This window comes from Aspergillus candidus, assembly GCF_002847045.1.
Source record: "Aspergillus candidus strain CBS 102.13 unplaced genomic scaffold BDW47scaffold_41, whole genome shotgun sequence".
NCBI classification, from domain to species: Eukaryota; Fungi; Ascomycota; class Eurotiomycetes; order Eurotiales; family Aspergillaceae; genus Aspergillus; species Aspergillus candidus.
The window spans coordinates 151,460-165,266 of record NW_020194046.1 but is presented as its reverse complement, the minus strand read 5'-3'; the positions used below and the strand labels follow the sequence as shown (position 1 = coordinate 165,266).

The window sequence follows — 13,807 nt, the reverse complement described above, 5'->3', positions numbered from 1 at the left end:
TTCTAATCCTGTATATGGAGTTGTACTTATATTATGACATAGTCACAGTACAGAGTACGTACTACTCCGTACTAGAAAAGAGAAAAAGAGGGGGGGGGGGGAAAGAGCCCAGACAGTCGACCCACTCCATCTACGTACACAGCCCAGCCAGCAGTCCAGCCCACCAGCCCACCAGCCCAAACCCAAGCCCACCCTGTAGCCCAATTGCCAAGCAACCAGCCAAACGCCCCACCGCATGAGTGGCGGGCGGGTGGCGGGATGGATATATCATCGAGAGTTCTCTTCCGGAGTCTCGACTCTCATCTCGCAGGGATAAAATTCACATTGGTATTTATAATAGTGGGGTGTAAGTGGGTTGGGGGGGGGGGGGGGGGGCAGGGAATATTCATGTTTGCTACGGGTCTTTATTTTTTTTTTTGTGCGTGGCGGTAGTAGTATACTATGGTATCTACTAGGTACCTACCTACCAAGGTACCTACCTACCTATGTATGGTTGGGTCGAACGGTGGGATTTTGGTAACGCGCAAGGGGGTGGCTGCTGCTGCTGCTGTTGTTGTTGTTACAGGTGTGAGGCTGGGTTGGGTTGAGTTTTAGGTTTGAGCGGGCTGGGCTGGGTCTGTGTTCCTTGTGGTTTTGAGTATTTTCTTATTGACGTTTCAGGATTGATCGTGATGATTATCTATGATATGATATGATATGATATGATATGATATGATATGTATTGTTGATGTTATCTTGTGTATGTATGATGTAATGATGATGTAAGATTGATTGCTTGTATACTGTAGTTATTAAATATTGACTTATTGATAACTATGCGATACTCGTATCTACGGTACCTTGGGTAAGTCGTAGTAGTGCTGTGCTAGTTGGGTGAGTGAGTGGGGAAGTTTGTTGGATCCCTGTGGTTATATTTACTAGTAAATACTATGAGTGAAAGATAAGATGTATAGATACGGACGTACGGTACCTATACATCGGTATAATAGGCTAGGTAGACAACCTGCAAAAGGACCCTATATTTATAGATTCATGACAACGTTAATCTAGTGTACAGTGTAACGTTAACTTATAAAAAACATTGTTTGTATAAGTTCGTTAGTTCATAGCGTAGTTCATTCGTAGTTCATTCGTGGTTTGTTCGTGGTTCGTTCGAAGCATATATCGTATCTCATCACGTTGATCTCTACCGTTCGCTAAAGCAAGACGAGAAGAATGAGCCCAAGTAGAATATGGAGACTCCCCGGCTGTAGACTCCCCGCCGCCGAGGTCTTCCCGCAGCAGTGTCCGTCGTACGTCACGTTGTTCAATCGGGCGGCGACCTTAAAGACGGACCCGTTGGGCTTGCCGTAGTTGTAGTAATCCACAAGGAGGAAGTTGGGCGGGTAGTGCCATTGGGCTGGAAGGTTAGAACCTTTAAATCCGAGAGAAATGGAGGGAGGGGAACTCACTGGTACATTGGTTGGCCATTAACCCGAGACTACTCGGACCCGACACCGCGTTGGTCTCGACCAGGGAGGCGGTGTTGGGAATGAGTAGGTTGAGACTAGCTAGGTTGACGTTTAGGTTAAGGTTATGATTAGCCATGTACAGCCGGGCATCCATATCCTGGGGCGACAGACCCGGAGGACGCTGGAGAATACAAGGGAAGGTCGGATCCGTAGGCGAGAAAGGCGTTTCCCAGACGTGGGCGAATTCCTCGATAAGCCACGGGTAAGCAGTCTGATTCGCCTCGTAGTCCATGAAGACGACGACGCGCTTTCCGGAGAAGATGATGCCGGACAGGGTGGGCCAGTCCTCGCGGGTCATGGGGATCTTGGACGGGGTGAAGACCAGGTCCATGAGACCAGAGCGCTTGACAGGGTCGACGAATTTCCCAGGGGGGATGTAGTCTGGGTTGCCGATCATGATGGTCACGATGTCGTAGGGGTGGGTGCGGACCCATTGGGCGACGCGGGCGAGGTAGTTCTCTAGCGGGCCGACGTTGAAGATGTCGCAGTTGGTGTGACATAGGTAGATGGTGTTGTTGACCAGGTGGGTTTGGAATTGGACTGGTTTGGTCAGTTTTTGGGGTATAGATATGTATGGATGATGTACTGATGTATGTTGATATATACAGGTAGGGGGTTAGAGAGAGAGAGATACATACGCATGCGTATCCCATCGTCCAGCTGACTCTCAACATCCAGCGCCTGGTTGGCAGCGACATTACCGGGTTTGACAAAGGGGCTATTGTGGGCGGCGATTATGGAGACGTTGGAGTACTTGCGGGAACAGAACTCGGGATGGCCGTTGCAAGGCTGGGTATTAATGATCGGGGAGGCGGAAGGGGAGGGAGTCGGCGTGCGAGTGGAATTGGCGGTGACATTGGTGAGGAGCTTGGTGTGCTGGCCACCGACGAGCATCGTCATCGTCACCGAGTCGGAGACGGACGTGACTGTGGAGGCATTGTCGGACCCGGGAGGGACGGGATCGACCACCGTGGGCGCTGAATTGTTGGCCTCTTCGTGGGATAGTGTCTTGGTTGAGGAAGATGAGGCATAGTCGGCTGTAGGGAACTCATGGTCTGCGTGGGTGGCGGTGATGGTGCCGTCGACGGTGAAGTCGTCCAGGGCGGCCACGAGGGGGAGTAGAAGGGTCACGGCCGGGGCTACGGCCAGGGCCAGGGGCCACTTCATATTCTATCTTAAATATATATAGAGAGAGAGAAGTAGAAGAAGCAGAAGAGAAAAGAAGAGAAGAAAGAGACGAAGAGTAGAGGTCTAAGAAGAAGAGAAGGAAGTAAAAGAATCAAGAGATGATATGTATTGATCGGTATCGATCGGGTACGGACCCGGTATGGTATCGGTATCGATTTGGTACGTGTTTATGACGTTTTATTCTTTTCTTCCTGATCATTTTTGATTATTTTCATGATCTTGATTCTTTTCTTGATGACTTCCTGCTTCTCTTCTCTTCTTCTCTTCTTCTTCGCTTCTCCAAATCTTTTGGTTCTTGGATCTTGGATCTTTGTTGTATTGCCAAGGCTAAATAATATAATAAGTTAGCAGCCCTGTGGATCATTAAACAAGCAGGGATCGCCCTGATCGACCAACTTGGCCTGAATCGTGTCAAGCGCAATACGCTATGAATCAATTATGGAGTAATCGATCGCTGACGCTGCTCTAGTCTAGTCAACCAGATTCTTCCCCTATAATCCTTCCTCCCCATTCCCTTCTTGTTCTCTTCATGATCTCTTCTAGACATCTATGATCCTACTTGAATATGGGAAAATTGCCCACCTTTTCACGGTCGCCGTCGCCCGCCTACGGCCGGCGACCGGCCACCGTGCTCTCCCATCGCATCCTGCGCTCTCTTCTCTATTTTCTCGCTTGGATCTTTCTCCTCCTCGTCTGCATCGCCAACACGTCCAACAAACCCGTCCTACGGAACACCTATTTCCTCAAGATTGATCTCTCCAACATCATCCCGCTCTCCGTCCCCAATGCCGTCCTCATCAACTCTATCGCCCGATCCATCGGGCTGCACGATTTTTACCAGGTCGGTCTGTGGAACTTCTGCGAGGGCTACAACAGTGAGGGCATCACCCACTGCTCTAGTCCCCAGACTCTCTACTGGTTCAATCCCGTTGAGATTATTTTGAGCGAACTCCTCGCCGGAGCCAGTAGTATGTTCCTATTCCCCTCTCCCCTGGCCCAGATGAACATCAATAGAGGGAACAATTCAGTCTAACCATCCTAGTCGCCCTCCCCGCCGACATCAGCGATGCCCTCCAGATCGCCCGCATCGCCTCCTACTGGATGTTCGGCCTCTTCATCACCGCCACCGTCCTGACCTTTGTGCTCATCTTCCTCTCCCCGCTGGCCGTCTCGTCCCGTCCCCCGCAGAGCATCTCCCCCTCGGCCGAGACCAACGCCGCCCACCCCCCGCACCGCCGTCGCACCTTTGTCCTCCTGCGCAGCAGCCCCTTCCTCCTCCTCACCTTCATCACGGCCCTCTTCACCATCGTCGCCTCCGTCGTCGCCACCGTCATGTTCCTCATCTTCCGCAACGTCTTCACCGACTCCTCCTACGAGCTGAACATCGAGGCCGAGATCGGCACCCGCATGCTGGCCTTCATGTGGATCGCCAGTGCCTTGAACCTCATCGCCTTCATCTGGCAGTCCGGGTCGTGCTGTGCCGCCTGCTGCGGGGGGCGGAAGGCCCGAAAACAGCTAAAGGAGCATGGGTCCTCCGAATCCAGCGGCTCCAATGGGTCCGATATGCGCGAGAAGCCTCAATCCCACCACCAAAGTCCGACAGGAACGACCCCGACAGGAAATGAGTAATTTGACTCAAGGCCCGAATTATAATAGTTCCTATATAGACTGCGATCTATGTGCATTTGTCAAGCGTGTTTTGGTGGGTTGATGGTACCTCTAGACTTGACCTTGATTTTCTTTTCTTCTATTCTTTTTTTTTTCTACTTATTTCCCTTTATTTATTCCCTTCTTGTCACCTTGGTTTTTTGTTCCATTCTGGTTGGATATTGGTTTATTCTCTTATTTATTTTATTTTATTTTCTGGTCTACCAGCAAGCAGCGTGGCGTGCGTTGATCCCATCCAAAGCCGCAGGCTGAACTTTACGACTTCCACGATTCATGATATGATCGACTGATCCATCCACATCTATGTACGCACCGGTACAGGATAGGATAGAGATCGATAGATAGGTAGATCGTTCACAGCTGTATATCCATGTAAGCTGTTCAATCTATATATTCGACATGTAATCTGGATTATCATGGCGGTTTGGCTAGTCATGTAGGTCAGTTGACTGGGAATAGTAGTCGTAGTCGTAGTCGTACTAGTAGTACTAGCTATATAGACAGTCACGCATCAAAAACCCCAGTACTCATATAAAGAAAACCACAATACCCATTCGAAATGCCAGCTGTATATCATACCGTATTTTACACCCCCTCTCACCATCACTCACATCGAAGGAGAGGAAGAGAGGGAAAGAGGAAAGAAAGGAAGGAAATCAAGATGGCGGTGTCGGGAGGTAAGGGCGGGGTGCATTCTTGCTACCACCTACCTACCACCTAATTACCTACCGAGATTAATGTGTTTCTTGATTGAGTTCGCCAAGGGACGGAGGACAGTGTCTACCTGGTGAGGGGATGTATTGGGTGTAGGGGTGGCTGGGTTGGAAGGTTACAGAGAGAATGTTTTTTTTTGAGTTCTTTTGCTTTATCGAGTTCTTATTTATACTTCTCGATTTGATGGTTCATCCACGATCCTACATACCTATCTGTGGTCATCCTGCCTCTCTGTCCAGTGTCCATCCGATCCAGTCCAGTCCAGTCCACCCTAGACAAGAATATCATACAATATGCGCCCGCTAATCATACACAATAATAAACAAATAAAATCAAACGCCGATCCATTGTGATGCATGTGTCGTGGAAAGGATATCATAAGACCACTAGCGTCGCCAGATTCAGCCCTGCGCTAGTTCTTCTTCCATTGCACGGACCATTTCGTCGTTTTCGCTGTCGGTGCGAGCGTCGCTTCCATGATCTGGGGGATAACTGTGGCTCCGCTCGGGGATCGCCGTTGTGCCAGACTGGAAAGTCCTAGGGGTGGACGTCGCGCGATGATGGGTGTCGCTGTGGTCCATGTCTTTGAGCCACCCGTACTCTTTGTTTTGCAGTGACCGGAGCAGATCGTTGCGGCGCTGCTGTTGCTCCGGTGAAGGGGTTGGAGCGGGAACGGGATTGGGCGTTTTGTTCTCTGGCTCGTCTGTCAAGTCGATGGTGACCGGGCGAGAGTCGCGGGGAGCCGGATTCGCAGGCGCGGGCTGCGTGGATTGAGGAGGCAGCGGTCCCATCGCAGGCTGCCCCCGGGATACCGGTCGACTGTGGCCCTGTGACTGGGGTTGCGAGGACGGTCCAGATGCAGGTTGTGGGCCCGAAACAGCCTGCGGCGTACCCTGCGGCCGGTATCCCTGCGGAGTCGGTGCAACCGCTGGCATGGTGCGTTGCACATTGATCTCGTAGAGAAGATTGTTGTAGACCGTGCTGAGGTCGTAAAAGCGTTGCTTCCACTCTTCGGCCTCTTTCCGGTGCTGCTCAGCCTTGGACTGGCGCTGGGAAGACAAGCGTCGATGCAGGGCCGTCTCGTCGCGCAACGCTTGCTCCCTGGTCTTGCCGGTTTTGGAGTCGGTCGTATTCCACCGAAACCAGGCGTTTCTGTACTTCGTCCGTTCGTATGAAAGTTGCCGCACTCGATGGTTGAGGGTAAGGAATCGATCGTTGACTTGATCTTCGGCAACTTCAAGGTACTTGACATGGACCCCTGGTGCCGATGGAAGATAGCCCAGAGGCCCTTGGTAGACTGGATAAGGCGACGTGTACTCCTGCTGCGGGCAAACCCGCTGGAGAACCTCACGGTTGGCATTATTGGCCAGATCTGGTATCTCCAGGGAGAATCTCTGTTTCGTGGCTTCACTGGTAGAAGATAATTCCGGGAGGAGTTTCTCCGTGGCGTTATCGTCCATAAATTGCACCGTGTGAACTGCTCTGTCGACAGGGTTTTCGTTCTTATTTTCACATTTACCCTCCGCAGGTTTATCCTCATGTGCCAAATGTGGGGCGAGCTCGAAGTCTAGCGGCAGCTCATCGTTGATAGTCCCAAAATCGAAGTCTGGATCGTCGAATAAAGGATCGTAGGCATTTAGCAAGGAAGATGGAGAGTGCGGCGCTTCCCCGGCCGGGGTGTGGGGAGCGGTTTCACCCTGGTCGGGACGAAGAAACGACTCGGGAGAGGATAGGGAGGGTGTTTCAAGCGGTGATTCGGTGTCTTGGTGTTGTGGCAGTTCTATGTGGCGTCTCTTTCCGGAGCCGCCCCAAAATCCAAACTCTGCATTAAAAGCATCGTCACCCGTCCGCTTCCGGGACTCGAAGGCTGCATTGAGTTCTTGGAGGGCAGACTCGGAATCGAAGAATTGCCGTAATAGTTCCTGGCTGTTGTCCACCCCGTCATCATGACTTACAGGATGGAAATCCCACTCGGGTGACTCTAGTTGGCTTGTCCGAGATTTGCTGGCCTTGGCCGAGACGCCTACACCAACGTCTGGCAAACCATGTTCATCATCTCGCGGAGAAGCTGCAAATTCGTCGGCAGACCGCTGCTGGGACCCAGGGAGAGGTGTAAGCCCCAGATCATTCAGACGCAAGTCAGGGATAGATGGGGGAGATGGAAGATCCGCAAGGGCAAAGAGCTCCTGAGGGTCGAAAGGGCAGGTCTCGAGAGAGGTAGAAATACCTTCAACCGTGCTTCCATCCATCCCGACAGAACAGTTTAGCTCAACCGTGTGGGCCGGACCTCTGCCAAGCGATCGACGATTAACGGGACGTGCGACGTCCACCACGTCAGAGAGTAACAGGCGGCATGAACACAGTAGAAGCTGTAGGTAGGCCAAGTGAGAAACAGATCAACTAGCTTGACGGCGGAGTGCTCTGTACCTTTCAGGCCGTAGTGGCTGTTTGAGATTTTTTTTTATTTGAAATTTTTTGGTTCGGATGCTGAAGAGGTAAGACAGCAGATCGGAGGGAAACGAGGCAACTTGGTAGAAAGAGCCTCCAGTGCCGTCCTTCAGTCGTATCGTCCAGGTGGCAGCGAGTAGTTGTAGTCCAAGGCTGAAGCAGATCTTCGCGATGTCCTAGTATAGTCCACCGTTGACGATGGTAAGGACAGGAACCACTAAGAATATCTCAAACAACAAGGAGGACAAGTACAAGAATATAGACTTCTGTCCATAGAATCAAGAAAACAGTGATAACGATTCCTTCAAGAGGCAGGAAGGAGATCAAAAAATCCCAGTCGGAGAAAACGCGAGGAAAATCAGTCATTTGATCGGAGATCATGTTTCCGCCTTCGAGACCGCCTACTACACCGCTCACGTGCAGGAGGCAGCGGGCGGAGATAAAACCGGCAGATTCGCAGTCCGGAGTCAGTCTTGAGTTGTTTGTTCGACGAGGTTTATTCATCTTCGGCTGCATCCTCACTTGACTTGCGATTCTCCTTTCTCAAACATCCCCGCCAACCTCCTTCTCTCCCGTTTCCCATCGCTGACTGGATCTTCAAGATGAGCGTTATTCTCTGTACTGGTGAGTACCCCCACTACCATCTCCCGTAATCAAATCCACGGTTCCTCCCGAGCACTGCTGAGTCGCTCCATGTTGAACGATTGCGATTATAGCCGGATATGACCATACAATTCGGTAAGAACCCCAACCCAGGGGATAGTATCTGAGCGCTCATCAAGCGATGCAGCTTCTGGGAGGCGCTGTCGGGGATCTGTTCGCGCACCATCCAACATCCAGATTCCCAAGTAAATCGTCTATGCATCACCCCCGACAAGCGGTATTTGGCCGCAGCGGGGCATAACAACATCAAACTGTATGACATCAAGTCATCCAACCCGAACCCGATCATGTCGTTCGATGGCCACACGAACAACATCACCGGCGTTGCTTTCCACTGCGAAGGAAAGTGGATGGTGACCAGTTCCGAGGACAACACAGTTAAAGTGTGGGACACGCGCACCGGCAGTCTGCAGCGCAATTATGCCCACAAGGCTCCTGTCAACGACGTCGTGATTCATCCTAATCAGGGCGAGCTCATCAGCGGCGATCGCGCTGGCATCGTCCGTGTCTGGGACTTGGGGGAGAGCGTCTGCACCCACCAATTGATTCCGGAGGATGACGTTGCCGTGCACAGTGTGAGCGTTGCCAGCGACGGGTCTCTCTTGTGTGCGGGAAATAAAAAGGTAGACTCATAGACTGGCATCAGAATCGCATAGCACAACTAACAGTCCCAGGGGAACGTCTATATCTGGCGCATGATCCAAGACGCCGAGATCACACGCATCGTCCCGATCTGCACCTTCCAGGCCCACAAGGACTACCTCACACGAGTCCTCCTCTCCCCCGACGTTAAGCACCTCGCGACCTGCTCCGCCGACCACACAGCCAAGGTGTGGAACCTCGACCTCGACTACCAGCCAGCCAAGCTAGCCGCAGCAGCAGCCGCGCGCGCCAAAGCCAAGGGCCTGCTCTCCCCGGAGAAAGCAGCGTCCCCCGCAGCGACCACACCAGAATTCCAACTCCGTCTGACACCCAACGGTCGAGCCGCCGATGAACTGAACCCATTCAGTCTCATCGACGGCGCCACGCCAAGCACACCCAGCAACGAGCCCCAGCAGAGCTTCCCCGTCCAACCCGACGGGCCCCCGATGGACCCCAACACAGGAACGCTGTATCTGGAGACCACACTAGCGAATCACCAACGCTGGGTCTGGGACTGCGCCTTCTCAGCTGACTCGGCCTACCTCGTCACCGTCTCCAGCGACCACTACGCCCGTCTGTGGGAGCTCTCCTCGGGCCAGATCATCCGCCAGTACAGCGGACACCACCGCGGCGCTGTGTGTGTGGCGCTCAACGATTACTCTGAGCCCCGATAGACATCCAGATATGTCTGGTGGGATTGTCGTCACTGTGAATGCTGTTATTTTTTCCTTTTTAATTCCTTCATTAATATGGGCTAGCATGGCGCTTCGGATTGGGCGGGAGGCACTTATATGCTTCCTTGGTTTTTTTTTTCTGGTGTTCAGGCTGTTCTTTCAGCAGTTTTGGGGGTTTGGTTCTGTTTGCAGTTAGTATTTATTTACCGCGTAGGGAGTATCATATACAGATTCTACTTTTCAGATTTATCCCATCTGTTCATATATCATTAATTCGTAAAAACATGGCTTCCTTTGTTTGTCTGGCGATTGCTCGCACTTTTACTAGTATGTTTGAATCATTTTCATCATGAAAAGCAAAGATAGGGACGGCTAAAGAGACAACAAGGTATATCATATATAAATATATATATGTAACTCTTCAGAAAGATACACCGAAAGTAAAGTGACATATGACAAATATCCCAACATAAGTAACAGCGGGAACTAAATTAACAACAATAAAAAAATGGAAAACAAAGCCGCAGTTATGCAAACCAGCTCAACACACAGCGCATATATGCACGCTTCTGACAACAGACAACAGATACACAGACAGATAGATACAGACACAACAAACAATATACGACAAAGAGAACAGCGTCAAGTCAACCAAGAAGCCTGCTCAGGTATCATCTCTCAACCCAGCGCAAACCACGTAACGCTAATAACCACGTCCAGCCCCCGCTCCTCAGCACCAGGGTACTTGAAGGTCCACATGCCGTCGCGGTTGACGTCCCAGTAGGCGCCAGAGGCGGAGTGCATGCCACGCTTGCCGGTGTTGGAGGGGCTGCCGTCTGCGGCGGCGGACTTGTCGATGAGGCCTTGTTGGACGATGGTGCTGTTTACCGTGAAGCGGAAGGGAGGGGCGGCCTCTGCGGAGGGGGTTGTAGCTGTGATGAGGGCCTTGAGGATGGTGTTCTAGAGGGTGTTAGCTTGATGGACTTTTAGGTGAGAAGGGAGGGAGAGGCGCGTACAATGATCTGGGAGTTCCAGTCGCCGACTTTGGCGTGCTCGTAGCCTTCTACGGTGTTAAGAGCGGACTCGCATGCCTATAGTGTTGAGGACATCAGTTGAGTAGGGGGTTCAGGCCATGGGTCAAGATCAGCGGGTATGTTGATCGAACGTACCTCCGTCGCGATACTAGTGAGTTTCTCGACAGGAATGGGCTATGATAAGAAAACCGAGTCAGCGATTAAGTCCATTGGCGAATTCCCATTGGCGAATTGGGAATGCGGGAATGACGTTCGGCCCGCACGCGAGCGGTTCACTCACCGAGGTGGAGGAGGTTTCGGCGGACATTGTGTAGTATGGATGGGGGTTTTAGGTATTAATAACTGAGGCTTGGTTTAAAAAGTTAGTGTTTGCATTGGAGGCGGGGGGAAGGTTTGGTGGGATTGAGTCCAGGTAAACACAACCATGGACCGCCCCCGATGCGATTGAGGGGGAGTGGATGGTTGGGGGAGTCAGAGAGACAGTAGGAATGGGGGAGCGGGGGGGATAGAGCTTGTCGAGCTTACATGAAGTCAATTCGAAGATGGTAAGCGAGGGGTCAATCTGAACAATGAATGGCTACCGGGGATTGTAGTTGAGATGTTTGGGCCGTGGCATCACCATTCGAGGGTGACAGAGCGGCGCCGCGTGTGGCTTACATAGCTCCTTTGGGACTAGCTCCATGACTGGCACATCCACCGCCACAGTGGCAGCTCAATCGGTAAAAGGATAATCCGCAGACGCCTCAGGCAATAGCTTAAACACGTGGGTCATCATCATTACCTAATCCGCATACTTGAGATTAAGTTGACGAGCTAGCTCTGGTTGGAGAAATTACACGGGCTCTTATTCTTTAGTTTAAAATTCCTTAGTACTATCTCGAAGAAATAATTAGTCGATTGCCAAGTACCAGTCATATTTCGTGCTCTGAGCATGCACCCGTTTGACTGAGTTCTGCAGTATCCACCCGAATCCCGGAACTCAAGTCACGCCCTCGGTTCGTTACATCAACGGCTCGAGAGCTCATCCTTACTTCTCCGTGAGCTCTGTCTGTATCTTTCTTTTGCACTTGATCGATCTTACGATATTCTCGATCAATATTTACCCTTCGAGCTGCTACAGCTTCTGATTTCAACCTCCCTTCCTTTCCCCCCACCTTCTGTATTCTCCCCACGTCAAAAAAATGTCGAGTCAACCTCTCCTCCAAACCGCCCCAGGTAAGTCCTGCAACGAAATCAATCCAATCCAATCCAAACAAAACAACAAACTAACCCCCCAAACAAAAGGCAAACGCATCGCGCTCCCCACACGAGTCGAGCCCAAAGTCTTCTTCGCCAACGAGCGCACATTCCTCTCCTGGCTCAACTTCACGGTCATCCTGGGCGGTCTGGCCGTCGGCCTGCTGAACTTCGGAGACCGCGTCGGGCGCATCTCCGCCGGCCTGTTCACCATCATCGCCATGGGGTCGATGATCTACGCGCTGGTGACGTTTCACTGGCGGGCGCAGAGTATTCGCAAACGCGGCCAGACGGGGATTGACGATCGGTTTGGACCGACGGTGTTGGCGTTGTCGTTGTTGGCGGCTGTGATTGTGAATTTTGTGTTGCGGATGAAGGAGATGTAATTTCATTCTCTCTCTCGATTGGTTTGTTTCTTTTCGGTCTGAAATATCTGCCTTGTGGCCGACCGGTGGCCGCTACGACTGTTCTTTATACGACTGCTCTCTACGACTTATCTATACACCACGATGTGCGATGTGTACGCTTTACTCGCGGTCGATGCTGGCACAGGCCCACGAATGTACGCCAGCGGTCTTTTTTAATTTTTGTTTTGGTGCATGTTGAGTAGTGGATAGACCATCGTCCAGAGCATGACTTGACGGTATAGATCCTCATTCAGATTCATTCGTGCATTCTCTTTTTTCTTCCGATGTTTAGCATGCTGTGTTGAGGTGTTTTCAAATCAGATTGTACTACAGGGACAGGGACAGAATATCAACTTATCAGGGTTCTCCTTGGACTGGTGATCAGTAGGGATACATATTTGTTATATAAGAGTTCAGACAATCATGTGACCGATAACGTAACAGCTTGGCATATCACTACACGTGACATGTGATATGGATAGCGGTAAGTGGCGAGTGGAGAGTCACTCCACCCTCTACACCAGCGATCCACGTCCGTTGATACTTGATAGGCAAATGGAGTCGGTGTTTCACGGGGGATAGATGGTGTGCTGAATACTGGTAGACTTGTTTAATCTAACCTGTATAGGAGAATACTATTGGATTGAGTACTGTTCCTGTCCTTCGAATCCTATCCACAGTAGATACTAGTAAGTACTGTAAGTAGATGTATGGTACTTTCGGTCTAGAAGATATTGATAGTAATGGAAGATGATGGAGGATTGACGAAAGGCTGGGCGGGAGGTGGAGCTGTGGTGCCGATCGTGTGTTATGATGTAATCAATATATAGACGCTGAAGGGATATGAGACAGGGGGATAAGGAACAGAATGGAGTATTCTTACCATACGTCTCCTTGAATATGTATAGTCTTGAGGATAGAGAATGTCGAGTAGTTATAGATGAGTGTATGAGAAAGAAGGGAGGGAAAGATGATAGAGAGACAAAGAAGAAAGAGTACCATGGATGAGTCCAGGCCCATGGCATCAGTGCATCACCGAAAGGGAGAATCCAGAGAATGGACCCACTTGGATACATCGGATGCATTCAGTGCTCCGGCATTGATTTGACGTGTCATCCTGGAACTTTTTTGGAATGGGACTGCCTAAACCAGACTCAGAGGAGAAGAGACAAAGAGAAAGAGGATAACCAGTCTCTTCCTCTCCCTCTCCCTCCCATCTTCCTATTCCTCTTCCTTTCTCCTCTCTCTCTCTCCTATACTCCGTATGATACTAATATCCAAGTATCCGTATAACTATCCAAGAATCGTCCGATCGCATTATTAATAGATTACGCCACTGCTTCACCCTGTTTTCTCCATTTGCCTCCCAACCATCCCCGCTCTCGCGCTCTCGCTCTCTCTATCGATGAGTCGTTGAGACTGGTTTGACTTCCATTCCCCTCAAACCTTGTTCTTATTCCGTTATTTATTTATTTACCTTGGATTCTGGTTTTCTAGTTGATCATTATTATTATTCTATTCTATTTGATTGTTCTATCTATTCTATGTTTATCTGTCGATCGTTTCACGGTCATTCCTGTTTGTGATTGATTATTCCATTGCCTTTCAATCCATCCTTGGTT

At 50.7% G+C, this 13,807-nt stretch overlaps 6 protein-coding genes across 6 annotated transcripts; 3 read left to right on the top strand and 3 right to left on the bottom strand.

Moving 5' to 3' along the window:
- Positions 1-997: 997 nt before the first annotated feature.
- BDW47DRAFT_109668 (PLC-like phosphodiesterase) lies at positions 998-2,738 on the bottom strand. Its single transcript, XM_024813517.1, has 3 exons — positions 2,150-2,738; positions 1,452-2,051; positions 998-1,399 (listed from the first exon to the last, which is right to left on the bottom strand). The coding sequence occupies exons 1-3, from the start codon at positions 2,676-2,678 to the stop codon at positions 1,197-1,199; spliced, it is 1,332 nt and encodes a 443-aa protein (XP_024669889.1). The 5' UTR covers positions 2,679-2,738; the 3' UTR covers positions 998-1,196.
- Positions 2,739-2,997: 259 nt separating this feature from the next.
- On the top strand, positions 2,998-4,886 carry BDW47DRAFT_58604 (SUR7/PalI family protein). Its single transcript, XM_024819367.1, has 2 exons — positions 2,998-3,667; positions 3,742-4,886. Exons 1-2 carry the CDS (start codon positions 3,265-3,267, stop codon positions 4,326-4,328), a joined length of 990 nt encoding a protein of 329 aa, XP_024669888.1. The 5' UTR covers positions 2,998-3,264; the 3' UTR covers positions 4,329-4,886.
- Positions 4,887-5,278: 392 nt separating this feature from the next.
- BDW47DRAFT_109664 (uncharacterized protein) lies at positions 5,279-7,832 on the bottom strand. The gene is made up of 3 exons (XM_024813516.1): positions 7,509-7,832; positions 7,309-7,450; positions 5,279-7,171 (listed from the first exon to the last, which is right to left on the bottom strand). The coding sequence occupies exons 2-3, from the start codon at positions 7,324-7,326 to the stop codon at positions 5,483-5,485; spliced, it is 1,707 nt and encodes a 568-aa protein (XP_024669887.1). The 5' UTR covers positions 7,327-7,450; positions 7,509-7,832; the 3' UTR covers positions 5,279-5,482.
- A 206-nt stretch (positions 7,833-8,038) lies between these two features.
- BDW47DRAFT_109662 (WD40 repeat domain-containing protein) lies at positions 8,039-9,731 on the top strand. Its single transcript, XM_024813515.1, has 4 exons — positions 8,039-8,153; positions 8,246-8,267; positions 8,320-8,815; positions 8,867-9,731. The coding sequence occupies exons 1-4, from the start codon at positions 8,132-8,134 to the stop codon at positions 9,506-9,508; spliced, it is 1,182 nt and encodes a 393-aa protein (XP_024669886.1). The 5' UTR covers positions 8,039-8,131; the 3' UTR covers positions 9,509-9,731.
- A 150-nt stretch (positions 9,732-9,881) lies between these two features.
- On the bottom strand, positions 9,882-11,026 carry BDW47DRAFT_109659 (dynein light chain Tctex-type family protein). The gene is made up of 4 exons (XM_024813514.1): positions 10,823-11,026; positions 10,678-10,716; positions 10,525-10,599; positions 9,882-10,468 (listed from the first exon to the last, which is right to left on the bottom strand). The coding sequence occupies exons 1-4, from the start codon at positions 10,847-10,849 to the stop codon at positions 10,187-10,189; spliced, it is 423 nt and encodes a 140-aa protein (XP_024669885.1). The 5' UTR covers positions 10,850-11,026; the 3' UTR covers positions 9,882-10,186.
- Positions 11,027-11,436: 410 nt separating this feature from the next.
- Positions 11,437-12,575, top strand: BDW47DRAFT_58542 (putative vacuolar transporter chaperon Vtc1). Its single transcript, XM_024819366.1, has 2 exons — positions 11,437-11,757; positions 11,827-12,575. Exons 1-2 carry the CDS (start codon positions 11,724-11,726, stop codon positions 12,162-12,164), a joined length of 372 nt encoding a protein of 123 aa, XP_024669884.1. The 5' UTR covers positions 11,437-11,723; the 3' UTR covers positions 12,165-12,575.
- The last annotated feature ends 1,232 nt before the right edge of the window (positions 12,576-13,807 follow it).

What these genes read in the sequence shown, in the direction of transcription:
- BDW47DRAFT_109668 (XM_024813517.1), bottom strand. Translation starts at nt 2,678, where the DNA reads ATGAAGTGGCCCCTGGCCCTGGCCGTAGCCCCGGCCGTGACCCTTCTA. An exon ending in GGACGATGGGATACGCATGC is followed by an intron (nt 2,052 to 2,149) that starts GTATGTATCTCT and finishes TGACCAAACCAG; the next exon opens with TCCAATTCCAAACCCACCTG. An exon ending in AATGGCCAACCAATGTACCA is followed by an intron (nt 1,400 to 1,451) that starts GTGAGTTCCCCT and finishes CTAACCTTCCAG; the next exon opens with CCCAATGGCACTACCCGCCC.
- BDW47DRAFT_109659 (XM_024813514.1), bottom strand. Translation starts at nt 10,849, where the DNA reads ATGTCCGCCGAAACCTCCTCCACCTCG. An exon ending in TCACTAGTATCGCGACGGAG is followed by an intron (nt 10,600 to 10,677) that starts GTACGTTCGATC and finishes TCAACACTATAG; the next exon opens with GCATGCGAGTCCGCTCTTAA. An exon ending in ACTGGAACTCCCAGATCATT is followed by an intron (nt 10,469 to 10,524) that starts GTACGCGCCTCT and finishes AACACCCTCTAG; the next exon opens with AACACCATCCTCAAGGCCCT.
- BDW47DRAFT_58604 (XM_024819367.1), top strand. Translation starts at nt 3,265, where the DNA reads ATGGGAAAATTGCCCACCTTTTCACGGTCGCCGTCGCCCGCCTACGGC. An exon ending in ACTCCTCGCCGGAGCCAGTA is followed by an intron (nt 3,668 to 3,741) that starts GTATGTTCCTAT and finishes TAACCATCCTAG; the next exon opens with TCGCCCTCCCCGCCGACATC.
- BDW47DRAFT_58542 (XM_024819366.1), top strand. Translation starts at nt 11,724, where the DNA reads ATGTCGAGTCAACCTCTCCTCCAAACCGCCCCAG. An exon ending in TCTCCTCCAAACCGCCCCAG is followed by an intron (nt 11,758 to 11,826) that starts GTAAGTCCTGCA and finishes CCCAAACAAAAG; the next exon opens with GCAAACGCATCGCGCTCCCC.
- BDW47DRAFT_109662 (XM_024813515.1), top strand. Translation starts at nt 8,132, where the DNA reads ATGAGCGTTATTCTCTGTACTG. An exon ending in GAGCGTTATTCTCTGTACTG is followed by an intron (nt 8,154 to 8,245) that starts GTGAGTACCCCC and finishes TTGCGATTATAG; the next exon opens with CCGGATATGACCATACAATT. An exon ending in TGTGTGCGGGAAATAAAAAG is followed by an intron (nt 8,816 to 8,866) that starts GTAGACTCATAG and finishes TAACAGTCCCAG; the next exon opens with GGGAACGTCTATATCTGGCG.